This window comes from Coniosporium apollinis, assembly GCF_000281105.1.
Source record: "Coniosporium apollinis CBS 100218 chromosome Unknown supercont1.19, whole genome shotgun sequence".
NCBI lineage: Eukaryota > Fungi > Ascomycota > Dothideomycetes > Coniosporium > Coniosporium apollinis.
Genome location: NW_006913281.1, coordinates 293,716 through 318,001, shown reverse-complemented (window position 1 = coordinate 318,001; position 24,286 = coordinate 293,716). Strand labels below are relative to the sequence as shown.

The following is a 24,286-nucleotide window of genomic DNA, read 5'->3' as shown; positions in this document are numbered from 1 at the left end:
TTGTCGACTTGCATTCCCGTAAAGGCCGTTGATTCGTCACATGGCGTTCAAAAGCGAGGTGTCTGCCTCCTAAATGACGCCGTACCCCACCAATCCAGATGCGCCAATCGCGTTATGAACCAGTCGAAGACTAGAAAAGCCTCGCCTAGTCGATATCCCCTCAAAGTCGGAGAACCGTCCATACCATATCGACCACATGATTCGTAAAAACGAGAACGGACTCGACAATAGACATTAAAGCAGCCAAAAAGGGGATGACTTTGCAGACACTACAGATTAATGTCACCATCACCGGTCCGATGAGTGACATCGAAGTAGCGGCGTGTGGGATCATGGTGGATCGAAGGATCTCAGATTTAAGACAGCCAAACAGACCTGGGCCTTTCGATAAGATTCGGAGTCGGATAACCCCTTAAGCATGAGACCGGTATGAAGTGGTCGTTTAACCGTTCACCAGCCTGAGGAGCTTTCCCCGGATGCCATCGGAAAACCGCGTTGCAACACCCTCATCGATGACTGCGACGCAGTGCGAAAGAACGGTGTACGCATGGTCCATTGGAATTTGAGTGCCGTCCCTCTTGGTCAGCGTCGGCACTCCCTCCCTTTTCGTAAGGTACCGGACTACCAGAGGATGCTCCGCTGGCAGTGCGTCGACCGCGAAGGAAGGTCCTGGTACAGGGAACATGCCCGAGGAAGGCGTGATGGACTCGTTGTGCGTCAAGCTATCCGTCCACAGGATCAAGGCCACCCGGTAGATTGCACCCGGCCACCAAGGCGGACGAATGCCCCTTGGCATCGATCGGATGAGACGAAGGATCTGACCGCAGTGGAAGATGGATTCCTCGACGTCGGAGATGCATCGTTTGTGTAGCCAGATGAGCTGCTGGTAGGTACCATCGGTTCCTTCCCTTCTGGCGAGACGCTCGATCTCGGGAAAGTTTGTCACCGCGTTGAGGCTGATCAAGTGGAACATGACCAGAGTCGCCTGCATCATGGTACACATTGGGTTGGCTTTGGTGTACCTGATCGCCAGGTCGTACCAACGTTGCAACAGCGTCTGTACCTCCTCAAGGCGAACTCTGGTCGATGCCGCAGTGACTGTCCGGGTCCGCTGACGGGACGCTACATTGTCGGAAAAGCAGCTCAAGAGCTGGCAGTACTGGGCGACCATCGACTGAAGAGGATGGAGAAGCAATCTCAAATGGAGCGGAGTGAGCTCGATACCTTGAGCAATAATCTCATCATCCAAGAAATGACGGAACAAATCACGAAGAGATAGCGGACGAGCACCCGAACCAACCGACGGATACCCTCCCGAGAATTCATGTACCTGGTTAAAGATCTCGGACCACTCCGTCGCAGTCTTGGCCTGCCACAGGCGATCCGAGTCAGGCATCGGCGCACCGAACTCGGTGACAGAGAACAGGGGTGCCGCATCATGAAAGAGTGAAAGATCCTGGTCGACCATTACCCACGAGTATATCAACCTGGTGAGCATTGTCAGCTTACATAATCACGTCCAGCACGGTCCTAGCGTCGGCTTACCTGCTTCTGCTCTCTTGCTGGATCCAGTCATTCCACAGCCCCTCTGGACCGCCTCGGGGGTCGATTCGAGGCGCTGGAGCATGTCTAGGTTCCAACACTCCGGAGTGCCTCAACATGGCGAAGTACATGCCGCGCTGGCCCATCGCAATATCCATCTGCCACTTGTCTCCACTCCAGGCTGCTTGGACGGTAAAGAGAAGCGCACTGTGAAGAACAACGGGATCGCTCGCCATGATTATGTTTTTCTCAATCAAGTCGAAAAGGGAAATGCGGCAGGCTTCGGTCAATCCACCGGTCAACCAACGAGCCTCGACCGACGGAATCGCCATAGCTCCTTGAGCAATCATCATCAAAACCAATAAACTAGATGCTTTGTCGTTGAAGCATTGGAGAAGCTCATTCGCATCGAGCATCCCTTTCGAAGTGAGCGGATAGTATCGCTCGAAGCTGTTGGCATACGACCGAAGAAAGTATTCCAAGACCCGCGCAGGCGGAAGCAGCACGAAATTCGTAGCAGTCGAGAGTGGTGATCCATTGCTGTTCGGCGAGCCGCTCATTCCTTCCTTGTGGATATCCAAGGCCTTGTGAAGAAACGTTTGCGTGATGGCTAAGAGCTTATCCCGGCTACTCTCGTGCAGTTGCATGACAGCAACTTGCTCACCAGCCGCAAAATCGGACTCGTCCCAGGTCGGTCTCCAGTTGCTCCAGCTTTCGTGGTTTCGAAGACTTTGTTCCAACCTTTCCAGGTTGAGCTTGGCAGTTTTAGGACATGAACTCGAAGGAATGGGGGGTGTGCAGCGGAAAACGGTCCAGCCGTCCTGCGCCGCAATGATTGCACCAAGATCAGGAACGCCAGCATCGTGTGCTACGGCTAGGTTACCGTTATGCGGATAGAACAATGCAGCGGAACTTCCGAGCTCCATGTCCGAGAAGGTACCGTCCAGTCTGGGCGTAGCGAGCGGTGTCTGCACGGGTGGGAGAGCATGAGTCATCTCAGGCATCATGGTCATCATTCCATCCGTATGCGGTCCCGGTAGGCCGTGCATATCAAGGCCCATCTCTGCGGCCATCATCATGTCGGGCCTTCCCATGGCGTCAAATCCAGGAGCCATCTGCATCTGCGCCCATTCCATCATGAAGCGCGGGCTGCTATGCTCTGGTCCCTCTCTGCCAGTTCTTATGAAATCCTCGTAGCCTGACATGGGGGTGTGCTGGATGAACCCGTTTCCTGGCGTAGGTAAAGGCGAGAGGACGGTTGGTAGCATCTGCGCTTGTACGTTCGGCGGGCTCTGTTCGAAGAAGCTCGGCTGCCCTTCAGTGAGAGGCTTCTCATCTGGAGTCGTGTTCGACGAGTCTGATTGCGGCTGCGGCGACGTTCGTGCAGAGCCAGGAGCGGTGATATCCCCCTTCTCAGACGAGCTGCCACTGCCTGTGCCCTCGCCAGGAGCGGGTATGCGGTTTACGTTCTTCGAGGCACGTCTGGTGGGTCGAAGTGTGCATTTGAGGTTCCGGCCGGCGCAACGACTGCAAGGGAACTTCTTGTCGCATTTCGTCTTCGTCTTGGCGCAGTTACTGCACGCAATTGGAGTCCTTCCAGCGGATTTGGGAATCATTCCATTGTTGGCAGGTAAGCCCTCTTGGTTATTGGAGTCCCGGCCATGGACAGTGTAGTGACGCTGTAGCAGATCACTTTCAAACGAGTTAGCTCGCATTCAGCTGCTGGTAACCGGGCCTGACGTGGTACGCGTCGTGAGCCTCTTCAACCTGCAACTTACCGCCTGGCGAAAGACATATGACAGGTGAAGCACTTGAAGGGCTTCACGTTAGTGTCTATGGAGGACCGCGGTCAGCTCAATATCCAACGCAAGTCATCAAGCACGAGTGGCAGAAGCTAATCGACATACGAGTAAGTATGTGTCTTTCGAGATGCTCGTCCCGGGTGAAGGACTGCCCACAGTACGTGCAGAACACCATTGTTCTCTGCACTTTCAGCCGCAGCGTCAATTGGAGTGGAGCGAATGTGGGATCAGGACCGCAGAGTCAAACAACGCAGAGACAGATGGAAAGCGAAGGTCGATAGTGGATACGGATCCAAGTGCACGGAAGTGGGAGCAATGGGCAACCTTGGGAGCGTCGATATATGAGGAGCACGAGGGGTAGGTACAACCAGCTCGGGTAGCAGTTTTATTCATCTTACCTCTACAGTCAACAGCCGTTGTAAGGCGCCCGTTAGCCTAGCTCCAGTGATCATGGATCAGGCTGATGCATAATCAGGAGAGCTCCCTGGGAAGCACAGTCAAAGTGTAAGATGGTTCCGCAGTCGTTACGTGAGGCGCATAAGCATGTGCATGGCGGTAACCTCGATAACGGATCCCTGTTAGTGGATTGCTGGCCCAGATGAGCACCCTGGGGCTGGAAGAGGAAGGGCGTCAGCGATGATCCATCGATTTCGTGCGATGTGCATCTGCCGGGCCATGGCTCGGCGAGCAGCGAGAGGCGTATCAGGGCCCGCGCAATGGATGTGTTATTGCACCTTACCTCAAGCCGCTGCAGCGAGAAAGGGCAGACAAAGGCTGGTGTGTGTGTGTGTGTGTGTGTGTGTGTGAGGCCGTGGCTGGGACGGACCTGGGGGCGGCAGCGGTGGTGGTGGTAGTGGCAGCGGTGTTTACCACTGCTTCCCAGCTCTGCCAGCTCTGCCAGCATCTGGCACGTCCTGGCTGCCGCTGCCTGAAGCGAACACGTTGCAAGGATTTGGGGCGCCTCATACCTAGGTAGATCTGCAGTTGCGAGCAGCACGCCTGAAAGCGGCGTAGCGGAACGCGGCCTGCAAGCCACCACCCACGAGCGCCGACTAAGGCAGAGTGTCTTCTCGTCATCTCACCTGCGCCGAGTGCTTCCTGCCCGCTCTGGCACTGAATGCCCAGCTGCTGCTGAGTTCCCCTCGCCTGGTGCCGCTTACGGCCCTTGGCGCAGAGCGCTACAGTCTAAAATTATCCCCGTACTTCAAGGATACGAAGATTAGGTGTGCTGTTGTCTCCCAAGCTCAGGAGCCCGCCACGTTCCTTCGTGTACAGCACAATCCTGCGCCCCTGCGCCCCTGCGCCCAGACCTGACCTGACCTGACCGTTCCTCCGTCTCGAGCTAATTGTACCTGTTGAGCTACGGTTAGTCCGTCGGTCTCCTCGTGCTCCGCTGAGCGTCTGCAGGAATCGGGGAATTACCAGGACCAGGTCAGCCCTGTGCGCTGTGCATTTCGCAGATTGCACCGAGGCCTCCGCGACGTGCTTGATGACTTATTCGACGCATGTCGAGCAGGGAGCAGAAGCCCTCCAAACACACGAGCCCGGAGACGGCGGCGGACGAATTCGACGTATCCGCCAGCTGCACGTCCCTAAAGCGGCAACTGTGGAGAGGCTAGGATGTTGCGGATCATGAAAAGCTCGTCAACGACTTGCAGATCGACCACACCAACTGCGGGACTCCCCTTGGAGCACACGGGTGGGTTGAGCCACGTCTCAGCCAAAGCTCGAACCGCAAACGGTCAAGCGCGACATCGTGCTCTGAATTGTGCCTGTACTTTGTGACCTGTACACATCTCGATCATCTAGCGGGAGAGGACCCTGCTTGACCGAATGGCGGCTCAGTGTGCCTCAATCCAGGGACCTTCCAGTTTTCCAAGGTCTCGAAATGAGTCTCGAACTGCGAACTTATGTTTGCCATTGCTTCGGTCATGGCAGATTTCGAAGCAACCAGCGATAAGGCTGGCACCGGAATTGCAATTGCCCTTCCGCGCGGTAACGGTGGGCGCTCTAATTTCGACGGTGGATTGCAGGGCGTCTCGCTCAGTCCAACATGCTGCCAGTGCTCGAAGCCGCAGATGTGAACGGCGTCTCGTTTTCAAGTTCGGCCGAGATACGTCCAACGCCAGGAAGCACAATGTGAAATTTCGATGGCAACATCACGTCGACGACGCGGTTGCTCGAGATTTACAAATGGTAGTTTCGCTACGACAAGCATGGTGCATTTGCGAGAGACTTTTGATGGACAGGGGGAAGGCACAAAAGTGGCAACCGCGCTGGGGGGCATGCAGTTAGCCTCGTGCGTGTCATCGATAAGATCGTGGTGTGAAGACTTGCTTGGCTGTAACAGGTACGACGGTTGGCCTACCCTCCATCTCGATATTATCTCCACTTGGTTGTTGGTCGATCCTGCAAGCAGAAAAGTCGTTGTAGAGAACACAAGATTTGTGATTCGTGCTCCATGCGATAGATACTACGAAACCCCCTAGAGATGCAGGCGTTCTCAACGGCCAGCTTGAGGCGAATGATGTCCGTCGAACTATCGAGGCGCAATTGATCCCATCGCTAAGTCCAGCTTCAGAGGGAACCACCGAGTGCGGCTGATCATCAGTTTGTTTGAGCTGGAGGAGCGGGGTGAATGGCTGTGGTTCGCTTCTGGGCGCGCTGCTGTTGCTTGCTCTTTGAAGTATTTCAGCAAGCGTGCTCATCTCCGAACCCGAATTGCTCTCTGCGAGCCGGTCAATGGATCTCCGGATCGCCATTCTGATTGGATATGAAACCGGCGGAGAGGGCTGACAGCTCTTCTCCTCCTCCAGAATTCTGCTCCGCATTCCCCCAGGCTGAAATCCTCGGGTCCCCGCCCGGCCCAGCTCCGGACAACAGCATCAAGATCACGGGCGATAACAACACGAAGCATGCTTGCAAGGCAATTAAAACGCTCTGACACCAACTTTCAAGGACGCGGTTGCCGTTTCCTGCAAGCTTCCTGTAGGAGGTATTGGTGGCTGTTGGAGCGGCACGTTTGGTTGGGATTCGAGGGAAACCGTTGATCTTGACAACGCGCCTAGCAAATTGTGGCATTCTCCCGCACCAGAACGATTCCTGAGCCTCCTGTGTGGCTGTGCCCGTGGCTGTTGTCCGTCTCCTGTCGGTTCTCTCGAGCTGTCGCGAGTCTTCGGATTGATTTCGTTGCAAGCCCAGTCCTACCATTCCAATAGAATTCCTATCAAAACCGTGGCATTTCTGCGAAGTGGATGGGCGGCCCACGTCAAACAGATCCTCTGTGCAAGGCCTTAGGTAAAGCTCCAGGGAAGTTTGCTAAACGCAGCTGCGCCTCGCATAAGATCCTTGGCAGCTACAGAATCCTGTTCGAGGCCTTTAAGTATTTAACCTTCATGTTGGCGGGCTGTGGCCTGGTGGCCTGATGGCCCGCCTGGAGCGATTAAGCTCATTGGTTCGTAGCCGTCTCCATTGTATTACTTGGTATCCTGCTCGGCCATTGCCGTTCAGTAACAGAAACCGGCGCAGTTGTCAGCTGGTAAGACCCGCACATTGCAAATTGAGTTGCAGAAGCAGGATTGTGTTTGTTGAACGGGAGCGCTAGAGGGCAGGGACTGTTTGAAACACTTGCTCACGTCATTTGATATCTGGGGTCTGGGAGAGCCGGGGTCGAGGAGATATGGCGCCAACATCCGCCGCGAGCAAGGGTCTAAGCAGAGTGGCGCAGCGCCGCAGCCCCCGAGAAGCGCTCCAGCTCCCTCAAAATACGAACCCCACGAAACCTCAGGCTTTCTTAGCCTTACAGTCAGGGGTTGACCGTTTGAGGCACCGCTGGTAAGCAAGTGTCATGTAAGTCAGTTGCTGCGTATCCGTGCTTGACTACGACTAAGAGGGCAGCCTATTTCCAGCATCAAAGACCTCGTTAGGGCTGAGAAGAAACGAATACGATACCTTGTAAGGTGTGCCCTTCAATATTCGCATTGTCAGAGTACGAGTCAAGCGCAACTGAGACAAGGTAGCCTGTTGCCCGTTCAAGCGTTCCGCTCTAACCCGATCCAACGGTTGCTCAAATAGGAAAAACGAAATACATGTCTCTAGAGTGTGTTCAGCTGCCTCACTATTACAGACGAAAATGGCTTCATCAGTCCAATATCGGCGTCATGTGCTAACGACCAGACCTGCATATCCTGCAGAGAGGACGGCGATAATGCACGGCTTGAGTGCTGTATCCTGTTGCCGTGCTAACCCGCTTCTTAAACTGTGTCTCCAACAACTCTAGGCACGTGTTCCAAGTGTCCTTTTCTTGAGTCTTGCAGAAAGCACACCGCGGTGATTGCTCCACGCAGCTCACCGGTTCCGGCCTCTGGAGAGCACTAATCAGACTGTCTACATCCAAAATAGCCGATACTGGTCTCATTCTGTGGACGCCGTGCTCGCTGCGGCATGGAGGGAGGCTGCAGGTAGAGGACTCCCGAAGTTCCGAGCATCCGAGAAGCTTGTGGCTGCATTTTAGCAGCCGGGATGCAGCAGCGAAAGTTCTTAGAAGACCTTGAGCGTTCAAAGCTGTGTCGGGCGGAGACCAACACCTAAGCGGGACTTCAATTATCCCAACAACCCTTTCTATACAGCTATCAACGGGACAAAGTACCACAGATGAGCACTCGACGCTTGAGTTGACTCAACAGCATCAGCTCAGCTGTCCCACGGAGAGCTGGGTGCTCCCAAGACGGATAGATGACTCTAAGATAATGCAATTCGCCGTCGCGCACCCACAATAACACAACGTGCTCATATGGCCCGTAGCCACTGGAATTGGTTATGCTTTGCGAGGTGCTCCCCCAACGTCAGACGCTGCGGCTCGGTTCTAGCGACGATCTCTGTGGCTCGTGTACTGATACAGGTAACACGAGGTCAGTCACCGCATCATTTGCGCAACGCTCTCCCGCACAGCGGATCGAGCCCGCTCTTCTCGTCTAATACACTTGGCCCTACCTCCATTTTGGTTCTGTCAACGAAAACGATGTGAAACGTACAGGCCGCTTGGGGAAATGCAACGCTGTGAGATGTGAGCGGCATTACCAGAGTCGCGGTAGCGAAGAAAAGGCAAATGTGATCCAGTAGTCCACCTGGGAAGTTGTACCCAGCAGCACGGAATTGACTTCGGCGGTCCGCATGAGAATGGTCCAGGACACAAGGTCACGGTAGGTCAGTATTTTCACAACAGGAAAGGAAAGGTTGGGCCCAGTAGAAAAGTTAGGACATGGCATATCCCAGCCTAAGAGAAGATATGTGGCCAAGGTACAAGCATACAAGAGCAACCTCTCAACAGCACTAGGATGCGTGAAACCCTGGAAGAGGGACTGGGTGACCGAAGAGCAGCGTTGACGGTCCTTTGTCTGTATCATCCGACATATTTTGCTGAATCCAAACGATGTCAAAGCTCCGTGTTCTGGGTTCGCGTGTAGCAATGGGCTGTTGCTGTTAGAAACAGGTGCCGATCAATGCAGAATTCCTCCGATCGTTCAAAGATTCTATCCGCAAAGGGTAGGTTTTAGCCAGCATGGCTTCATCCTGTGACATTTTACAGCTTATCTGCGGTGGGTGAGGAACGACTTGTTTTTGGCGACTGCGGATGGAAATGAAGGAGGACTGCTGTTTGAACTCGCTGTTCCTTGTCTACTTCGTCTAACAAGACTATAACAAGACGGCACTTTCCCACGCTTACACTACCATTATCGTCATTCCTGACCCATCAGTGAGAGGCACGCCCTCGATTGGATAACATTCACAATGCCTTGACGGTAATATCGTACATCCGTCGAGAGCTCTTACACTACACTCACCTGAACAGCATTGTTGACCGTCATGAACGCAGACGTACCTGAACCATGGTTGCTACTTGCTGTACACCACGCCTGTACGCTTGCAACCCTACCTCGTGCGTTCAACGAAGCAACCCTGCGAGGGCCTTGCCTTCCGCTTAATAGAATATCGCGGAACTTGGTAAGGATCTTCATTGGCAACGAAAATTGCCCTTTCGCGGGCTCTGTCTGACATACCGTTGGTTCCGCACTCTCCGTAAGAGATTCCCTTTGTGCTACGCTGGTCACCTTCAGCTTTATATTGGACGCATAGGCTCTCGGTATCAAAGGAGGATTGCGGAAGTAAAGCATCCAAGCTGGGACAAACTTTTATTGAAAGACTCTTACGAGTGGATTTAAAACGAAAAACAGCCCACGGAGCACGCGCTGTACAGAGATTAATGGACAAGCACGAAGTCCAAAAGCATTGCAGGCTCCTAATTTTCACAGACATGCCGATTGCCCAGTGACATCTTCATGAGTGAAGGTTCGAACAGCCGAGCGTCTAAGACGCATTGCCGCTCAATGCATATGCACATCGAGCAAACAACTCATGTCGCCTTGAGAGCCTTCGAACTTTCAGGATTACAAATCTTCGGATGGACGGAAACTCACACGTTGTGAAAAACTTCTGTAACAAGCGGCGCAGTGAATCTAACAAAGGACTTTAGGCACTGCAAAGCACAACAGTAACGATGACGACATGAAAGGGAAAGCGCTACGATGGCTCGAACGAGAAAACCATGGTCGATGGTGATGCCCGTCCAACAAGGTTCCATCCGTTCCACTCCGCATGGAGCAACTATCGAGGCCTCGCCGCCGTTCTGATCCTTGGCAACTTTAAGGTCTCTTTCCAACTGCTCCTACGGTTGTCTTGGCTTATTATAAAATTCAAATCTACGAGAACTTCGGATGTCTTCCGGCAGGTTACCCTCTCTTCGACGGCAGTTCATCCGATCAATAATCCACGCGAAGCCAATAGAGTTTCGCTCAGGAGGTGTGACTCAGATTTACGAATCGTAAAACCCCCCGCTAGTCTTGGTGGGTGGAGAGTAATAACTCGATAGTGGTACGGGATCCTGGATCGGGTGATTGCAGCACTTTTTCGTGATTCATTTGGGGCTGTTCGTCCAGAAGCGGCAACTCCCTCAGGCATTATGAACCTTTAACTTTTAAGGTAAGGAGGATCTTAATACCATAGTAAAACAGCAATTGTCGGAGAGTCTTATGGAGTGACCGCATTGCGCAAAGGAGCGGTGGGTAGGCAATGCCTCAGGCCGAAGAGCGTTTGCTCCTTGGCTACTCCGCTGCTATGTCTCAATTAAGACTACCGTGCGTCTTTTTAGATGGTACCTATACAGTAAGGCGTTCTCATGGAAGGTGGGGGCGCGCAGTAGCGGAATCAATGGCTCAGGGCGACATTCTGGCGTTTGATGCCGCGTAGAAAAACGGGTGACCTAATGATGGACTGCTTTACTCTAGGAAAGAAATTTATGTCTCACGCTTTCCATCATGTCCGGATCAGCGGTAGGGGCAAGCAGTCTTCTTATTGGATGTCTCCACACCACATAAGGTGGTGGATACTGTACAGGGATGATGGGTGTTAAGAATCACATGAATCACGTGAGCCTGTGAAATGACTTCCTCGCTGGACTTGTATATTGCCGTTGTGTTGGTTGATCCCATTTGAAGGAGTGCAACAAATAAGTCATTCACTGAAGGCACTAACCACATTACGTGGCATGCAGCCTATTGTTCTCCAATCGCAGACCACAAGGTAGAGCACGGATAGCAAAGAGCAAAAGCTACAAAAAGACATAGGAAACCGACACGATAGGAGATAGATTGGGCAGTTCCATCTGGACGTTACCGGCTGGCATCGTTGCTTGAGTAAAAAAGGCGATGAGACTAACTATGCCCAACCCTTTAACACCCCCGCCACGCTACACTTTTCGATGGGACAGTGAATGTTCGGATTGTAGCACGCCAGCGAAGCGGCCAACCGGCGAGGTGATTCAAACATAATTGTACAGCACTCTGGACGCCCGGGCTAGAACTGAGATATCCGCAACCAGCGAAGTCAGCGCTTGAGTGACTGACAGATTTTGCGCATCCGTACGGAGATGTCATTGATATCGCACATCCACCGCCCACGCTGCAACTCCGTCGACCAACTTGCTCGCGGAGTCGCGGCCGAGGGAGCTGGACAGTGAGAACTAGAACCAAGCTGTGTGGCGTGTGTTCTCGCTTTGATATCCGTGAGACAGTTCAGTTGCAGATCTTACACCCGCAGCGCAATCTCTCTAGCGGCGTTGGCCGGTGTGACAATTCTGCAATCACATTCGAATTGACAACGGACGGTATTTCGCTGAAACGAGACGTGTTGGTCTGATTCCGGTCCACCGAGACCAAGCGCCTCAGTCTGTAAACACCTGTGACCGTAGTTTATGAGACTGAACGGGTTAAGTGTGTCATCCGAGTTGGGCTTGTGAGGCCCTAGTGTCTCAGGACTTTCCGTTTGACCCGATTCAGCAGGTTGTGGCCTGGATAATTGTCAGCTTCAATCGTGCCGAACACCAAACTCGTTGATAAGTCCTCGCTGTTGAATCGGTCTCCGTGGTAGCGGTGTTACTGTCCTGCTGCGATCGACACTCGAAGCACTACAGGTCGCCTCCAATTGCCACGAATGACGACTAGTCAAAGAAGGAGGTTTCCACTGGAGGAGTCTCAGGAGGACCACGTCGTATCGAAACGCCTCCGCGGAAGAGACGGTGCGTGTTGAAGCCGAGGCCAGTGGAACGGCTTTTCAGAAACGTCTCGTCTGGACTGCCGCGTTCCTGCTTCTCAGTCTCAGCCTGATTTCCATCGGCTAACAAGAAATTGGTATGAGCATAACCCACGGGTTAAGCCACCCCAAGAGCGAGCGCTACGGAGTTGTTGCAAGGGTTTCAGCATTGTAGTTCCATTGCAATGGACTTCTGTTGGCACCATTCGGTGCCATGTCGATATCTCCGACTGAAGAAAGTCAGAGATTAAGGAGCAGTGCCTGAACAGAGCGCTCAGAGCACTCTGACAGCGACGATACTCAGCTGTCTTCAGAGGAACTTTTTCCGCATTCGCTTGCGATGTTTCCTAAAAGACCCTCAATCTTAGAGGAGAGGCCTGCGGGAGTAACTTCTAGCTTCACATCAGACCGCCATCCTTCTGTTCCTCAGCGCACGCCGCCAGATGTTGACCAGATTGTTTGCTTTGGCGCACATGATCATGGTAGGTACCGGTGACTTGTGGGTGATACCGGGCGCGCGAGGTTGCGAGGTTCGTAATGCGTGAGTTGTCAGTAGAGGTGAGCTGAACCAAGCTTGGCTGGTGCTGCTGCGTTCGGCTTCCATCAGCTCTCACATTACGCGAGCTTCAAGAAAGAATAGCAGGTGCTCTTCTTAGCTCTCCTCCGGTACGTTTTACGGACGGCCTCTTCTCAGGAACTGTCTAACGATAGCACTACTACTAGCAGCTTTCGTTCTTCGACGGACTTCCGATGTCTGTAGGTTGAGTGGTTACCTGTAAGCAAGGCATCTGTCATCTGCCCGTGCTTGGCTATCTCTCAGTACACCATGGCTGAGAGTCTGGGATATTCCTCGGTACGGTCGGACAGAACCATGGGTAGTGTTCGAACTCTCAGTCTCGGCGTCTCTGCGAAGCCCTACTGGTAGTCAGCATTCAGCGACTAGCAACGCAGACTTCTGCTTACAATCGGTACGTTCAAAACAAGATAGTGCTGGCTTCTGAGGTCCGTCAGCCTAGTCGGGGTCGACATCGGTGCAGTGAACAGCACTCTATCCCTTCGCTGGAGTCCATACTGCCGAGGCGTTCGTGACTGCAACTGTTCATGCCCGTGATATTATCCGTGAGCGCTGAGATCTTGGGCTCCAATACACAGCATAGCTAACAGCATCATGTCGAGACTTCACCGTTGGACCGTCAACCCGCACTCCACTTTGAGTGCTGTCGGATGACAATGCTGCAGACTGAGCACACCTCGTCCTTAGTCAGCCTTGTTCAGCCGAACTCTCAGCCGATCCATGCATCCGGCAACCGTTTGCCTGCAGGCATCCTCTGCCAAAAACCCTCAGCAAGCATCTAGCAGGGGCATTGAGATCATTCACGGCGGTATGCGTCAAGGGCCATGCATGGAAGGTTCCGTTTCCGCCGCTGTTCGACCACCTCCAGGTATTGCAATGTGAACTCACGAAGTGGTCAACTTTCTCGCTAAAGACTATCTTGTTGATTCACTCATTCTTCATGACGGCGTTCGGAAAACACATAGTGCATATTTATAGGTTGGGCTCGGTTTGATCTTCAGCAGAGGTGTCATTGTGAGACCCTCTCGGCTGCCATGTGAATATCCAACGGTGCATTTGTCGTCCGCGATTACGGGGTCCATTCCTGACTCTCGATGCATCTCAGCTGTCAAAGTGCTCTGTCTTGGCCCCAATGGCCTCACGGTAATACATCAATATTAGCAGCTGACTGGATTGAGCTCCATCTTCAGGCCATGAATGTTCCGAGCACCGTTAACGCCTTGGTGCACTTTCCCGAGGTTCCATGACAATGGAGCTGAGATATCTCCTCATCTCCTGTACGGTGAACATTGGCTATCAGTGGACTGTGATAGACCTCGTCGGTGCTCGCTTCCCCCGGTAGGCTGAGTAGCCCATACTGCCGGGAGACTCTCGAATTTACGAATTTGGATAATGAGCGTTCGTATGATGCTGCTGGTCCATCAACGTGCAGCTTTATGAGCATGTGCTTGTGCCTGAAGTGGACATACACAGCGGTCCAACATTCGAGACATGATGCACTGCTCGATGACCACTCGGGACCGCAAACCCTAGAGCCGCGCGGTTTTGTAGGACGAAACTCCCTGTATGAATGCGATCAGACTCAGTGTGACCCTCTTAAGATCACTGAGTAACAGATAGGTCAGAGGTTCAGACCAGGTTACAGATCAGACTTTGGGTTGGCGGTTATCGTGGTACCATATTAAATTTACTGCACACCTAAGGCTGGCAATTGCAGTTGGCTTCCAAAATAAAGCGAAGATTCGAAGACATTGTACCAGGATCATGGAAAGAAATTTTGGAGGCTGCAGTGGAACAGAATTGTAGAATAGGCCTTGACCAAATGGGCGACCGGAAGACCGAGCTGCGGTGCAGTACGATAAGAGAGCGCCCACCGGCCGCCTCATGTGTGAAACCATTAACGGCGATCGAGCGAGTCGTGCGACGATGACACAACCCGGCGATAGCAAATTGTGATACTTTCACCGTGGGTTGGGACAGTCAAGAAGTACATGCAATGTCACCCGCGCCCCACGAGGCAGGCGCCGAGGAGCGTAGTGATACATCTCCCGGGACACCACAGCATGCGGACTGAAGCCGCAGGGTGCAGCAGCTGGAGAAAGCCATATCCGCTATATTAGGAAACGTCGCACAGATTCGTACTTATCTGGAAGGCTTAGGTGATGCACATAATCTTCAGGCGTGCCTAAGTGAGATTGACAAGAGCGGATGAGGTGAGAGAGAGGCAGTGTTTAATCGGACGTTGCGGCGGATTAGGTAAGGCTTTGGGGGACAGGGATAGAGGGGCGCTAAGAGCTTATTTGCACGGCTCCCCTTTCGCCGAAAGCTTGGTCTGACAGGGGCTGTGGCTGGATCTACAGGGATCACTACTCGAACCCACCACCTCTCTCCATGGTGGGGAAACTGCCTCAGAGGAGCCGGCTTTGAGGACTACTGCGCCATTGTCATCGCAGTATCCCCAGACTCCAGTGGAAAGAAGAATGTTCATTCAGGTCCAATGCTTCAGCGACCGACAGTGTTGTTCTGCTGATTGTTCTACTATTCTGTAGAGCGGGTCTAGAAGAGTTCCTGCTGGCGATGTTCTCAGAGTGGAAAGATCCAACATCATGACTACATGCATACATGCTTCCTATGACGTCTCGTAACCTGAGCCTCTCGGGAAAGCGGCGTACGATGTTGCAGTCAGGAAAATGCTATCAGCATGGCCGTACGAGTAATACCGCATGGTATTTCAGAAGAAACTCAGTTACCGAATTACAGAGATCGAAACGCCTCAGACCGGAAACGGACCTTTCAAACGTTTGGACCGCGAGGAAAGCTTTACTTATATCCCCAGTATACACCGGCGCAACACCGACGCAGACGGCTGTCCGATCAACTTCGTGGCGTTGCCCCATGTTCCATCGTTCGGACAATTGAGAGCTGTGGTGATGATCATCTGCGAATCATCACTTGGCTGTGCCTGCCAGCTAGCCACTCAAACGTGACGTCGTAGGGTCAAACGGTGCGGACGGACATCCGCAAGCGTACCTGAAAGTGAAATTGCAGCTCATACCCTACACAGCTAAGTTTTATTGGGCTTTCATAAGGAGGATTGTACAAAGCCGCCGTACCGGACAGCGCTAGCTGTGATGAGGCTTGGACATCGTTAGAATCGTCCGTTTGGGGCTGGCTATGGAGATCTGCGGCGTCGGATTCGCTGCGCCTCGACGGCTAGAGCAAGGAAAATCTTGGCTCCGAGATTTATGCAAGACCGGACTTCATTCGTATTATCCAACCTCATCCCGGTGGAGCGCGGCGCTTCCGCACCGCCATGTGAGGAACACGAGCAACATGAGGGCCTTTGAGGCGCTGTTGGTCGCCTTGAGGCTCAGAAGACTTCCACGGACCGCTCAGGTAAGGGATGTCAGCCAGAATGTTCCTCACTCACGTACCACGGATAGTTGTAGCGCACTGTATCGGTACCGCGAGTGGGACAACGCGGTTCGAACGTACCCACAATGACCCATGTACGGCGCCCGAGGCTCTCACAGCTATCAAAGTCCGCACGCGCCAAAGGTCATCCAATTGTAAGCACGTGTAGGACGGCAAGCGTTGGTTACGGCAGGTCCGTGATTCGTTAAGGCTACCTTCCGCAATGGATGCCACAGTAAGACTTGGGACAATCTCGTTTGACACTGCCGAGGATCTCGAAAGAGCTTGGGACTCTGCTGAATTGGGTACCGTTCTATGCTGGATCGAGGCCATGAGCGGCGCCTGGCTGACATAACCGACAGCTGGATACCGTGGAAAGAATGCACCCCGGCTTGAGGGGACCCGGGTGTGTACGATTCCCTGTTGGACCTAAGGAACGGCGCCTTGTTCCCCATGCCGGGCCAGCCCTCATCTGTCTGTTATCTCATTCAGATGATTGCCCGTTACGACAGCGGCTGACTCCACCAAGCCATGCCCGCGGCATACTAACAATAGACATGGTGCTTACTCGGACAAACCGCTAGGCCTGCGTGCCATTCGCTCTCGGAAACCCAAGCAGTACCAGCCAAGGAGGGGGCCGTTCAAGGTTCCGTTGCATACCCATCCGCAGTTACTCACGTCAACATGCTGCCAACCAGACATGGCCGGCATCTCGATAGCCTGGAGACAGCCCCCGTATCCGTGCTTTGGAGTATCCGGGCGGAACTGGTCATGTCATCGTGCGATCCCAGCCAGTGTCTGATTTCAGATCTACCAAGCTACCTACAAATATAGACTGCAGGTCTGTCCCAGTAACTTTTCAACACATCCTTCACCAAGGCTTTGGCGTCCACACATCCACACGAGTCACCTCCCCCCTGCCGACGGCCTTCAAGCTATAGAAATACCTTAGTCCGCCTTCCTACAGAACAAGCCTGGATCAAGACATTCGCTATCACTAATCTCGCCTGACATCAAACCGAGTACTGTCCCTATCAGTCGACTGCCACTCCACTTCGGAACAGTATTTATCAACCGGATATACCAACACACAGAAACACCGACTTCCACTTACGTTACTCTCACACATCACAATGGATCTCTTATTGTTCGGTGATCAGACCGCTGATCAGTACCCGCTGCTCCGGAAGATCTCTCAGCGGAAGGATAATGCGCTATTATCGACTTTCCTAGAACGCGTCAGCGTCGCCCTACGAGATGAAGTCACGAGACTCCCGCGCTCGCATCGCGACAGCATACCAGATTTCCTGACTGTCCAGCATTTGGTGGAGGCGTACTACGAGAAGGGACTGAAGATGCCACAGCTGGAAAGCTGTTTAGTCACGATAGCACAATTGGCTCATTTCATAGGGTTGGTGTTTAAATTCCGCACATTTGTAATCCTCGCTAAGCTTTTAGGTACTTTGAGGAGCATCCGTTTGAACTACCAAACCCATCAAACACCAGAATCCTTGGGTTGTGCACGGGTTTACTGGCAGCATCCGCCGTCGCATCTGCGAGATCGCTCGCAGATCTCCTTCCGCTTGCCGTCGAAGCGGTCCGCATCGCATTCCGTGCCGGGACATGCGTTGGAACCGCCAAGGAGGCATTGGAGCAGGCCAACTCGCGGGAGAGCTGGTCAACTATCGTCACGGGTATTTCTGAGCAATCTGCAAACGCCGCTCTTGCAGATTTCCATTCAGAGAAAGGCATCCCGATATCACAGCAGGCATATGTCAGTGCTGTTAGCACCATGGCGCTGACCATCAGTGGCCCACCGTCGACCACGAAGCGGATATTCCAGGATTCCGAGGCTTTTAAGCGGAATCACCGCGTGCCAATTCCGGTGTACGCCCCATACCACGCCGGCCACCTCTATGGCCAAGCCGACATGGAGAAGATCCTAGACGAATCATCGAGGGAGTTTCTTCAATCATTCCGCCCGAACGCTCTTATCCATTCAGCCGCGACCGGAAAGTGTCACGAAGCCTCCAGCTCACTAGAGTTATTCGAGTTCGTTCTCCGCGAGGTTTTGCAGCAGCCAGTTCGCTGGGATTATCTACTCGAAGAGGTCATTTCCCAAGTTACTTCAACCGCAAGCTCCGCGTGTTCGGTAACTTCAATGGGTGTCACAAATGTTGCGAACAGCTTGGTATCCGCACTCAAAGCGGGTGGCCAGTCGACCGTCTCCGTTAAAGATCACACAACATGGTTGGCGAGATCTGAGAAGCTCGGCCGGACACAGAACGACAAGATCGCCATCGTCGGCATGGCCGGACGGTTCCCCGGTGCTGCCAGCCACGAAGCACTATGGGAGTTGTTGGAGAAGGGTCTCGACGTCCACAGGGAGGTCCCCGCTGACCGCTTTGACGCTAAGGCTCATTGTGACCCGTCAGGCAAGGGAAAGAACAAATCCCACACGCCTTACGGCTGCTTCATCGATGAGCCTGGATTGTTTGATCCTCGATTCTTCAACATGTCACCACGAGAGGCCGCCCAAACGGATCCTATGGGTCGTCTTGCACTAGTTACCGCCTACGAAGCTCTCGAGATGAGCGGCTACGTCCCGAATAGGACGCCGTCCACGAAGCTTCACAGAGTTGGCACCTTTTACGGCCAGACTTCGGACGATTGGCGAGAAATCAACGCGTCCGAAAACGTGGACACTTACTATATCACTGGTGGCGTGCGTGCGTTCGCTCCTGGACGCATCAACTACTATTTTAAGTTTTCGGGTCCCTCTTACAGCATCGACACAGCCTGCTCCTCTTCGCTTGCAGCCATTCAGTTGGCCTGCACGTCCCTTTGGGCCGGTGACTGCGACACCGCTTGCGCCGGTGGCTTGAATGTCCTCACCAATCCCGACATCTTTGCTGGTCTTTCTAAGGGACAGTTCTTGAGCAAAACCGGGAGCTGCAAAACGTACGACAACGACGCCGACGGTTATTGCCGTGGTGACGGCTGCGGCACCGTTATCTTGAAGCGATACGAAGACGCTATCGCGGACAAGGACAACATTCTTGGATGTATCCTGGGCGCTGCCACTAATCACTCCGCTGAGGCCGTTTCCATCACTCACCCCCATGCCGGTGCCCAGGAGTTCTTGTATAAGAAGGTCTTGGCAAATGCTGGAGTTGACGCGCACGAGATCAGCTACGTCGAGATGCACGGCACCGGGACGCAGGCGGGTGACGGCATTGAGATGACCTCAGTCACCAATGTTTTTGCACCCCGTCATCGGCAGCGTCGGCCTGAGGAGACCCTTCATCTCGGTGCCATCAAAGCCAACATCGGTCACGGAGAGGCTTCGTCGGGTATCAACTCGCTGATTAAAGTCATGATGATGATGAAGAAGAACGCCATTCCTGCGAACGTCGGCATTAAAGGTGTGATGAACAAGAGCTTCCCTAAGGATCTTGGCCAACGCAACGTTCACATCGAAACGCGGCAAGTAGCATATCCACGACGTGGTGCTGAGAAGCGCAAGATCTTCCTCAACAACTTTTCTGCCGCTGGTGGCAACACCGCAATTGTTCTCGAGGATGGTCCGCTCATGGAGGCTCCCACTGCGGTTGACCCAAGGGGTACCCACATGGTTGCAGTTTCCGCGCGCTCCATTGCCTCGCTCAAGAGAAACATCACCCGCCTGATTGGCTACCTTGGGGAGAACCCGCAGACAACACTGGCTAGTCTAGCGTACACCACCACTGCTCGTCGTATCCAGCACAACTATCGTGTTTCGTTCGCAATCTCCGACATCGCCAAGGCTAAGGAGGCCCTTCAGTCTCAAGTCAAGGATACCTACAGCCCAATTGCGATGGTGCCCACCAAGACCGCCTTTACCTTTACTGGACAAGGTTCACAGTACACTGCTCTCGGCAAGAAGCTGTACGAGGATTTGAAATCATTTAAAGACGACGTTGATCAGCTCGACAACATCGCTCGCCTCCAGGGTTTTCCCTCGATCATTCCCCTTCTCGATGGCACAGACGTGGTTTCCATTTCCCCGATCGTCGTCCAGCTCGGCATGGCCTGTATCCAAGTTGCTCTGGCTCGAATGTGGGCTTCGTGGGGCATCAAGCCAAGTGCTGTCATTGGCCACAGCCTAGGCGAATATGCTGCTCTTCATGTTGCCGGCGTCATCTCAGCCAGCGATATGATCATGTTGGTTGGTCGCCGGGCGGAGCTTCTCGTAGCCGACTGCACCTCCTACACACATGGCATGTTGGCTGTCAAGGGTAGTGTTGAGTCAATCAAGAATGCTCTTGGCAGCAAGATGACCGAGATCGCCTGCATTAATGGTCCGGAGGAGACCGTACTTTGCGGCACTGTCGAGGTGGTCGAGGCAACGAACGATACTCTTGCCTCCAAGGGCATGAAGGCCACTAAGCTCAACGTTCCGTTCGCGTTCCACTCCGCTCAAGTCGAGCCTATCCTCGAATCCTTCAAGAAAATTGCCTCAGCTGTCGTCTTCAGCAAGCCTACCGTACCAGTTCTGTCGCCACTTTCCGGTGAGATCATCCGCGAGGCTGGCATCATCGGTCCGGACTACCTCGCTAGGCACGCTCGCGAGACCGTCAACTTCTGGGCGGCATTGATGACTGGCCAAGCTGAGAAGGTGTTCGATGAGAAGACCGCTTGGCTCGAGGTTGGCGCTCACCCCGTGACTTCCGGTATGGTCAAGTCATCCCTCGGCGGCGCTCCCGTTACAGCGCCCTCCCTTCGTCGCAATGAGGATCCGTGGAAGACTCTTAATACCAGCCTGTGCGCACTTTACAACGCTGGTGTGGCCATCGATTTTAACGAGTTCCATCTTCCCTTCAACGCAGCTCACCAGTTGTTGTCCCTCCCAACTTACTCGTTCGACGATAAGAGATACTGGCTAGATTACCACAACAACTGGACCCTTACCAAGGGCGAAGCTCCTGTTGCCGCTCCAGCACCCGTGGCGCCTGTTGTTGAGGAGAAGTCTAAGCTTTCGACCACATCTTGTCAGCGCATTGTTCATGAAGAGCTCCAGGCCAACTCTGGCACTGTAGTCATCCAGTCAAACCTGGCGGACCCCAAGCTTTTCCAGGCTGTCAGCGGTCATCTTGTCAACGACGCTGCGCTTTGCCCCTCATCTTTGTATGCGGACATGGCCATGACTGCGGCCGATTATCTCTACAAACAGCTGCGTCCCAAAGGTTCTCCAGTTGGCTACAACGTTTGCTCAATGGAAGTAGCGAAGCCCCTCATTGCAAAGATTCCCCAGCCCGCGGAGGGCCAGCACATCCAGCTTGAGGCTACCGCAGACCTTGAGCAGCGAACAGTCGACCTCAAGTTCCGAAGCGTTACTCCCCAAGGCAAGCTTCTCGTCGAACATGCTTTCGGTACGGTTAAGCTTGAAGATATCGACACGTGGAAGACTGAGTGGGGCCGTACCACCTTCATGGTTCAAACCCAGGTTGATCTTCTGAAGCAGAAGCTACAGACTGGTGGTGCCCACAAGGTCCTCCGTGGAATGGCTTACAAGCTGTTCCAGGCCCTGGTCAACTACGATGCGAAGTATCGCGGCATGGAGGAGGTTATTCTCGACGGCAAGCAAACCGAGGCCACCGCAAAGATCCACTTCCAGACGAAGCCCGAGGATGGCGATTATTATTGCTCGCCATACTGGATCGACAGCTTGGCCCACATCTCAGGGTTTATCGTCAATGCTTCTGATCTTGTTGATTCAGCCAACTCTGTCTACATCTCACACGGCTGGGAGTCCATCAGAATCAGCAAGCCGCTCTCTGCCGACAAAGAGTACCGCTCATATGTTAGGATGCAGCCGGCCCCAGGCAACATATCGGTCGGTGACGTCTACATCTTTGAAGGCGAGGAGATCATCGGTGTTGTCAACGGACTTAAGTTCCAGCAGATCCCTCGCAGAGTGATGAACATCATGCTTCCGCCGATGAATAAGAACGCTACCAAGACCCCTGCTGCCCCTGTTCAGGCCGGCCCCGCTAAGACTCAAGCTCTCGTCCAGACCTCCGCCAAGACTCAGGCTGCTGCTTCGAAAGCTCCCAAGGCTGTTGTTACGAAGACAGTCAAGACCGTCAAAACTGTGATGCCCAAGCCGACCGGCAACACAATCACTTCTCGCGTCATGAAGATTATCGCTGAGGAAACTGACGTTGACATGTCTGAACTGGTCGATGACGCTGCCTTCGAGAATCTGGGCGTAGACTCTCTTATGTCTTTGACGATCTCAGCCAAGTTCCGCGAGGACCTCGACCTTGAAATCAGCTCAACGTTGTTTACAGATTTCCCTACTGTCGGGCAAATGAAGAGGTTCTTCTCTCAATACGACGGAGGAGCTCCCCTTGTCGAGTCCGAAGATTCTGATCTTTCCGAGGTGTCTGACCTCCCTACGCCGTACGATGGGGACGACGTCAGCACTCCTGCAAGCTCAGCGCCTAGCTCCGCTCCCAGTATTTCTGGCAAAGAAGCCCCAGTCCGCGTTGAAATCAAGCAGACCACAGAGACCATTGAAGGCGAAGTCAGTCTGGCCCGACAGATCGTAGCCGAGGAGATGGGTGTGGATATTTCCGAGATCACCGATCAGGCTGACCTAGCCGAGATGGGCATGGATTCTCTGATGAGCCTAACAATCTTGGGTGCGTTGCGAGAGAGGACCGGCGTCGAGCTTCCCTCTACATTCCTCGTCACCAACTCCTGCATCGAAGACATTGAGAACGCTCTCGGCATGCGCCCTAAGCCCAAACAGAAGGTTACCGTTGAGACGAAGATCCAAACCAAGTCTGTTACAGCCACCAACCCTCAGCTCGCCGAGGTGAACAAGAAGCTCCAGCCTATCTCTAAGGATATCTCCAACTTGCCACCTGCCACCTCAGTTCTTCTCCAGGGCAATGCTAAGATAGCAACGAAGAAGTTCTTCTTGCTCCCGGACGGTTCTGGCAGCGCAACCTCATACATCTCAATCAGCAACATCTCTCCGGACATGGCCGTATACGGTCTCAACTGCCCTTTCATGAAGAAACCTGAGGATTTCACCTGCGGTATCGACGGTGTCTCCGCCCTCTACTATGCCGAGATAAGGCGTCGTCAGCCCAAGGGTCCTTATATTATTGGCGGTTGGTCAGCCGGTGGTGTCATCGCGTACGAAGTCGCACTCCAGATCCTTGCTTCCGGCGAGGAGGTTGAACGCCTTGTTCTTATCGACTCCCCGTGCCCTGTCGCTCTTGATCCTCTACCCGCTCGTCTCCACATCTTCTTCGACCAAATCGGTCTCCTGGGCACCGGCAAGGCAGGTGGTACTCCCGGCTGGCTACTCCCTCACTTCAGCGCCTCGATCACCGCCTTGTCAGGATACAACCCTGCGCCATTCCCGAAGCACAGAGCGCCTAAGACGTTTGCTATCTGGTGCACTGATGGTGTCTGTGGCAAGCCCGATGACCCTCGCCCACCGCCAGCTGAGGATGAGGACCCGGCGCCGATGAAGTGGTTGCTCAACAACCGCACTGACTTCGGTGACAACGGCTGGGCGCAGCTCTGCCATCAGGAGAATATGGAATTTGCAGTAATGGGTGGGAACCATTTCACCATGATGAAGGGCGATCACGTAAGTCACCTTGCACCATTCTATCTCCAAGCACATCACTAACATTTTCTCAGGGCGAGACACTTGGCAAGCTCATCCGTCAAGGACTTGGCCTTGCGTAATCTTTAATTATCTAATATCTCCTTGACTTCTGCCTGCATTGCCACTCCGTTCGGTTACCCTTGGGCGGCACCTTTAGGGAAACCGGACAGGGTGGTATCGTCGGCTTGCATGGACTTCTTCTAGTTGCTCTTGGGCGGCACCTTCAGAGGAACTGGACAGAAGCGGAGTTTTCAAAGCGATGGACACTCGCTGTTTCCGCTTGTTTTCAACATCATGGGTCGTCTGGATTTACCGCATTTATGTCTTCACTGCACGGCAAAGGGTGTTTATTAGACGGCGCATCGGCGAACAGTGGGAGGCTGGCTTTTTCTGTAACGGTCTGCATGGAGTTGTTATCATGGTTATCATCTGGTTGTATATACCAAATAGACCGAGTTAATTTTCAAATTTGAACATCACCTCTCCTTCGATGGCACTGAAACAACCGCAGCACACTGAAACACATTGAACGAGCAGCAGCGCCCGCGAACCCCAGGATTTCTTTCTTTCCCACCCCCAGCTCGCTTGCCGGCACCCCGAATCCTGGAAATCCTCCATTTCCCATTTCAAGCACCC

General features: G+C 53.5%; 2 protein-coding genes across 2 annotated transcripts; one reads left to right on the top strand and one right to left on the bottom strand.

The window, feature by feature from the left end:
* Positions 1-442: 442 nt before the first annotated feature.
* On the bottom strand, positions 443-3,337 carry W97_04413 (uncharacterized protein; the record flags this gene model as incomplete). The annotated part of the gene is made up of 3 exons (XM_007782303.1): positions 443-1,487; positions 1,546-3,234; positions 3,321-3,337. The coding sequence occupies 3 exons, from the start codon at positions 3,335-3,337 to the stop codon at positions 443-445; spliced, it is 2,751 nt and encodes a 916-aa protein (XP_007780493.1).
* Positions 3,338-17,111: 13,774 nt separating this feature from the next.
* On the top strand, positions 17,112-23,730 carry W97_04412 (uncharacterized protein; the record flags this gene model as incomplete). Its single annotated transcript, XM_007782302.1, has 3 exons — positions 17,112-17,389; positions 17,437-23,629; positions 23,683-23,730. The coding sequence occupies 3 exons, from the start codon at positions 17,112-17,114 to the stop codon at positions 23,728-23,730; spliced, it is 6,519 nt and encodes a 2,172-aa protein (XP_007780492.1).
* Positions 23,731-24,286: the final 556 nt, after the last annotated feature.